The sequence below is a fragment of the Atta cephalotes genome, assembly GCF_000143395.1.
Source record: "Atta cephalotes unplaced genomic scaffold scaffold00091, whole genome shotgun sequence".
NCBI lineage: Eukaryota > Metazoa > Arthropoda > Insecta > Hymenoptera > Formicidae > Atta > Atta cephalotes.
Window position 1 is genome coordinate 360,588 of NW_012130155.1, and position 6,996 is coordinate 367,583.

The 6,996-nt window shown below is 30.0% G+C and overlaps 1 protein-coding gene across 1 annotated transcript in view; it reads left to right on the forward strand.

Moving 5' to 3' along the window:
- The first annotated feature begins 3,369 nt into the window (after positions 1-3,369).
- LOC105624858 (UPF0602 protein C4orf47-like) overlaps positions 3,370-6,996 on the forward strand; it is a 7,103-nt gene continuing 3,476 nt past the window's right edge. The window contains exons 1-3 of the mRNA XM_012206210.1: positions 3,370-3,442; positions 3,484-3,704; positions 5,917-6,187. Of these exons, the coding sequence (XP_012061600.1) occupies positions 3,370-3,442; positions 3,484-3,704; positions 5,917-6,187 (565 nt within the window). The remainder of the gene's footprint in view (positions 3,443-3,483; positions 3,705-5,916; positions 6,188-6,996) is intronic.

Consider the following 6,996-nt stretch of genomic DNA (forward strand, 5'->3'; position numbering starts at 1 on the left):
GACATCTCACTTCGATCTTCCCACTTTGGTCTATCTCGTTTATCCCACTATCCTTCCTTCTTTTATTCGCGTTTCTTTTCTATTTTATCATCCCCCTTCTCTCCTTATTCCTGTCGTCGATTTCTTTTTGCAGGTCCATTTCACTCCGTTTTTCCGTTTACTTTTCCACAGCTTTGGCTTTAGTGCGATTTCTTACAGATTCCACAACTACTCCCTTTCGAAAGCGGGCATCCCTTTAGTCACCTCAAAGTCTTATCTTAATGGCTTGCCTCGACAATCGAAAGTTTAGTTATTATCACAGCCATCGTTGTCGCCCCGCTTCGCCAACTATATGGTGGATTGCGCGGAAACATTTTAGGTGTTAGATAGCGACCGTGGAAATTATCAGTTTGACACGTACGCATGGCTATGGGCAAAGACGAACTCGGTTTTTGCGGCAAGAACTTTACGGTCGGACGATATCGCCGAGAAGTCAGATCACTTGAAATAAGAAAATGTAAGACCGTTTCAATTTTTGCATGAAAAGATCGGTTTTGCTGAAGCATCTAAAAATTTAGCTAGATATATAATAGAGCTGAAAATAATTTTGTTGGACTATTAAAATAATTATGTAGATGACACTGATTTGACAATAAAAAATTCTAACATTCTAGCAATCAGTTTAATTTTGACTCCTGAGCAGAACAAGTCAAAAGTTTGTCTCAAAAATGATCTTTTCAGAATAATTCCATAAAATTTTAATAAATTTTGTAATTTTTTAAAATTAAATTTTAAGTTATAGTTTTTATTTGAGATAAATAATATGTGCAATTTTTAAAAAGGTATAACTTCTTTAAATAAAGAATTTAATAACAATAATAATAAGAACTATAATATAATAATATAATAATAATAATAATAATAATAATAATAATAATATTGGGATACAAATTAGTTCGGTCCGTTTTTTTGTGAATTTATTTCAAAACAAAATGAATGAACAGATCAATTAAAGTATTGTCCATCGCTGCCTACTACTTTTTCCCATCTCTCAGGCAATTTTCGAATTCCATCTCGAAAAAATGATTCGTCTTTTGGAGCTAATTTTCGATTTCTGCGAAAGAAGTGAACTGGTGACTTGTTAAACCGGTGACGTGCACTCTTCGGAACAACCAGTAATCCAACAACCAGAAAGAACAATGTCCAGAGAATACGGCGGGTGCGGTAAAACATCCCATTTGAGCGTTTTCAAATATTTTTTTTCGACTTTAGCGACATGAGGCCGAGCGTTGTCATGAAGAAGAATAACTTTATCATGTCTTTGCTCGTATTCCGGCCGTTTTTCTCGCAATGCACGGCTCAAACGAATCAATTGTAGCCGATACGATCAATTGTACCGATCGCCCGTAATGGAATCGCTAAGTTTCAGTAGCTCATAGTAAACAAGACTCTTTTGGTCCCATTACAGAGTATGATCTTCGAACCACGAATGTTCAGCCGTGATGTTGATGTTGAGGTCGATGGCAACGATTGATCGGGCTTAGCGTAGTATTTTTTCTTCTTGTTGTCGTAGAATATCCACTTCTCATCTCCAGTCACAATCCGATGCAAAAAATTTTTTCTCTGTTGTCTTTGAACAGCTGTTCGCAAGTGAAAAATGACCTTTCAACGTCTCTCGGTTTCAGTTCATAAGGCTCCCAATTTCCTTGTTTTTGAATCATTCCCATGGCTCTCAATCACAGAAATGGCTTGTTGAGTTACCCTCAATGATTCTGCAAGCTCCTCTTGCGTTTGACTTTGATCTTCTTCGAATAATGCCTCTAATTCTTTGTCTTCGAATTTTTTTGGCTATCCAGAGCGAGGCTTGTTTTCAATGCTGAAATCTCCATCCTTGAAACATCGAAATCATTCCCTACATGATTTATCAGTTGGAGCAGTGTCACCATAAATTTCGACAAGCATTCGATGAGCTTCAGCCGCACTTTTCTTCTAATTAAAGTAGAAAATCAAAACTTCTCGCAAATGCTGCTTGGTTAACACAAAATTCGACATTTCAAACACAATAAAAATTAAGTTAATTAATTTTGTATGAAACTCAAAGCGATATAAACTGAATATTATTAGCATGTTTAACCTCTTTGAAACCGCCAAAATCAGTTCTCACTATGAACCATTCACAACAGCTGAAGCAATCTTTAGGGAAACGGACCGAACTAATTTGTATTTCCAATAATAATATAATAATAATAATTTCTTTCCTCGGAACGATCATTTGCTCCTTTTGAAAATATTATTTTCTAACTATTTAAAAAAATTAATATTTATTTACAATTTTAAAAAATAGATACCAATTTAATAACATTTAAGTTATTTGCAGAGTTATGCAATAACAAATACAAAAACTACAATAATAATTGTTTCGTTATAATTATAGTTTTAAAGATATATCGGTATAAATTATATTAAAATAAAGACATTGTATTATTTTTATATTGATATATTTATTTGCATTGATGTATTTATTTGCTATATTTTAATATAATTTTTAACATCGTAAACATGTTATATATAGAAAATTTTAGAATCAATCGTTAATCCCATTAGGAAATTTATATCTAGGTAATTAGTATGAAAGTCGATAAGCGTCTTATATAATTATTTTGATAATCCAAACAAATTTATTTTTAAATCTGCATCTAACTAAATTTTTACATTTTATTTTTATATTTTCATATTTTAGATATTTTCAGCTAAACCGTTCTTTCTATATATGTGATTTGAAAAGATGATATAGAAATGCATACTGTAAGAACTTGAAATTATCGACCGATTGTAACTTAACACTGCTTGCATCATTATAATTATCAATCATTTACTTCAGAAAGTCTGTATCTTTCTATAATCTTTCTTATCGTTATCGTTAACGAGATCAGACCGCACACAATTATAATCACTTCCCTCGCAAATGTGTGACTCCTTTAGTATTCAGTCTCTTCAAACAAGCAGTAATGAAATGTTTCCAACAAGAATACTATAGATATCCGCTACCAACTCATTAAGAACGTCTCATTACTGGTGGTAATCAGGTCAATTACTCATAAGTTTACTCTTAATGCTCAAGACGCCACGGTGTGATTCTCATAGTACGAACTATACGTATATAATTGCTGTTAACGTTTTTTTAAAAATATATAAAATTGTATGAAAAATGCATGCAGTTAAAATTAATACTTTCAATTTCATCAATAAATCCTGTTGTTTCTCATTTGATAAACGAACATCGCGTGCGTGTTTCCCATAAAACTGTCTTCATTATGATACGATAAAGTTGAGGTTACTTTATATTTAATTTTAAAAAAAGGACAATGCATTATAGCTAAAGAGTAAAATATGGATAAAAATCGTATGATAAATATCGCGCTTGTTGGTCAACATCATGGAAAAATTGATATCGAACGAGTGGGTAATGCATACAAAACCGAACGATCAAATTGCCTACGTGTATTTCTAGGATTTTCACGGATAAAGTCTTTTCAGGTTTCTTTAGCGATTCACCGCCGGGTCCCTTTGATATTTATCAGAAGCCTATACAATTTCGAGAAAATGTTGCCAAAGGGCGTCAGATTCTCAGCGGACCTCCTATTCAATTATTCAAAAAGGAATATGAGCGAATTTTTGAAGGAGAGGCACTCACGGAATTATGGCGTAAGGAGGCGCAGCAACGGGTATGTATTTATAATTGTGCGAAATTATAGGAAATCAATATTTTTTTTGATCATTTATTAAAAATAAAACGTTAAAGAAAATTTGTGAGCAGGATCCGTTAATGTTGATTGAGATTTAAATTTTAATTAAATCTTTGTTAGAAAAATTTATACCCTTTCTTGGAGAATATCGTTTAATAAAGTTTAATTATAATTTTTTTTACGAGCAGCATTACATTGATCTAATTTAAATTAAAACTATCCAGTTAATTAGTTGCAATTAATTACACAAACATGTAGAATATGTTATTAAAATGTCCTCGTCAATCTTTAGCCTGCTATACTAATCCAATTTGCTAATAGTTTTTTGTTTTAAGCTTGATCTGTTCAAATTTATTATACGATCATATATTATTTAAGTCAATATAATTAAATAACTCTAAAAAGTAAAAAATAAAAAATTTTTCAAGAAAATGGTTTTCCAACAGGTAAAATTATTAAATAAACAATATAAAGATTATGCGTTTCGCGGATTTTTTCCAAATGTCCAAATGTGTTCAAATTCTATTTTTGGATCAGTATCAGATTGCTCCTCGCCCTAATGAAGTGAACTAGAAGGTTCATGAAATGTTCGCATTCTAAGAATAGATCTGGACACGAAAGAAACCCGCGAAACACATAATCTTTATATAGAAAGAAAGTCTCAAGAAAATAAACAATATATTAATATTTTGTTTTAAAAAGTTTTTAAAATTATTAGTAAGAAAACAAATTATATTTTTGGTTAAATAGACACGAACACATAAGCAGAGATGTTAATAAGAACGCCACACAAACAAAGAGAAAAACATCTTTAAAAATTTATATATATATATATATATATATATGATAGAATTGGATTATTATATGAACACTTTAAGGAAATATTTTGATATATCTAGCATTGAAGAATAAAAAAATCTATGCATATCATTTAATAGATGTATTGATGTTTTATATATCAAAAAAATATTGAAACGATAATTCTTATTACCCGCCTTTGGGTAGGCTAATATGAGCATTCTTAAGGATAATATGAGCACAGGAAATTTTTTGTAAGAAATTATATAATTATAAATATTATATTAATTAAATATATATGGAACATTTTATTAGAACAAATGCCAATCAAATGTTTGTTTAATATAATCAAAAATAATGTTACAAATATTTAGTAAATATTATCAAATGGTAACACTTTGATAATAATTATTAAATATTTGTAAAAGTAACATTTGATTAGTATCATTTCACTATACATTTAATAGCTGTTACCAAACTCTAAGGTCCAGTTTCACAACTTATGATTAACTCTTAACCATGATTTAACTCATTCTTTATTTTTTTCTAATGCTAGAATTGAATAGAGATAAGAAATAAGTTAAATTAAGTCAAGATCAAGAGTTAACCATGAGTTATGAAACTGGGCCTAAGAGGACCAACCACTGCTAAAATATGTATACTAATGTACAGCAATTGCTAAGTATAGCAATACAATATACTGTATTGCTAGTATTACTATTGTATTGTTAATATTGTTATCCTATGTATTGCCGCCTGCGCAATATTGCCAAGTATTATTAATGTATTGCTATGTACTATTATGTATTGATAGTATTGATGTATTGTTAGTACTGCTACTGCTTGTATTACCTGTTTTATTACTGTATTGTTTTATTACTGTATTGTGCAATTATTTCTAAAGAAATATATACTGATTGCCATAGTGGTTGACCCCTTGGCAGACTCTTTTTTTCAATGTACGAGTGTAAGGAATAATGAAGATGATTACACAATCATGCATATCCAAAAAACTTCCGTGTTTAATAAATCAATAATGATTTCGGGATTTTATGAAGTTAGAATGGCCCAATATTGTTTACTTTATAAATATTAATATGCAGAACAAAATATCTTATCTCAATGTAGGTTGAAGATCTTATAAAGTTAAAGGAAAAACGTAAAAAATAAAACGAAAAAAAATAATGTATGTACTTATTTAATATGATAAAGTATATAAATTTAGATCAAACTTCGCAGCATATTGAATGTCGCAAAGATAGATACATCTTTTTACAATAGTTGGTACTAGTACCAACGTTACAGAAATATAAAGTGTGCTTGTTACCTGCAGCGCTCATAATATCCGATCCTATCTTATATCAAGTATAATTTTACGACTCAAATCTTTCAGATAAAAGACGAGAAAAGAAAGATCGGTGGTCGCATGCTACCGACATCCCCATCGAAGAAGCACTCGACGCCCGGGGACTGGTATGGATGCTTTGCTAAATCTTCTTACTTTAGTCTAATGCCGAAAGAAAAAGAGAAAACAAAGCCACTTCCACCTAATATGAAGATCAAGCCCAATCCGCTTGGCGGCCCAGGATACGCGAATATTTGCTTAAATCCTTATCCATCACACTCTCACGAGCCTTACGATCGCATCAAAAAAGTAGGTGAAAGTAAGTGCGTCTTCGTTCACTTACGATATAATCTCCGCTCAAACAATTTTCGATAAATTTGAAATATATAATCTAAGAAAAAATGCATAAATTTTATGCTGAAAGGAGATATGCTGAAAATGGGTGTTTTTAAAATAGCTTAAAAAGAGATTAAACTTTTTGTTTATATTACAAATAAAATAAACTATTGCTCGTTTGTATAACTCATGGTAGAGATTTATGTTAAAAGTAGTTCATTTTGATCGTTGAGCTGAATGTAATAAGAGCAGGAATCACGTGTATTTGCATTGATGTTGAATGAATTTCTTCCTTTATTTTCTTATCTTATTTCATGTATTATAAAGCATTTTGAAATCTATAATTTATTCGCAAAAATACTTTTTGCGAAATATTTTACAAACCGTATTGATGAAAAACATAATATGAAAAACCTAATAAGTTTAATAAATAACGTTAAATATGTACATGACTTTTTTTAATATATATATTTTTAGCAAAAATTCTTTATAGTTTTTTAAGAGGTTTATCAGAGTCAATATATAATTATTATTTGTTAATTTAATTTGTAGTATTATTACCTCAATTTCAATTTCAGATAGCGTTTTAACACTAACTGAAAACGGAAATCAGAGCGCAGTTTATAAAACTGGAGATGTATATAAATTCACACTAAAATTTTATTAAGCACTAAAATTTAACTGAGAGAGATTGAATTCGAGATTGAATTAATAATTTGAATTGTATATATATATATATATATATATATATATATACATATATATATATATGTGTGTGTGTGTGTGTGTGGT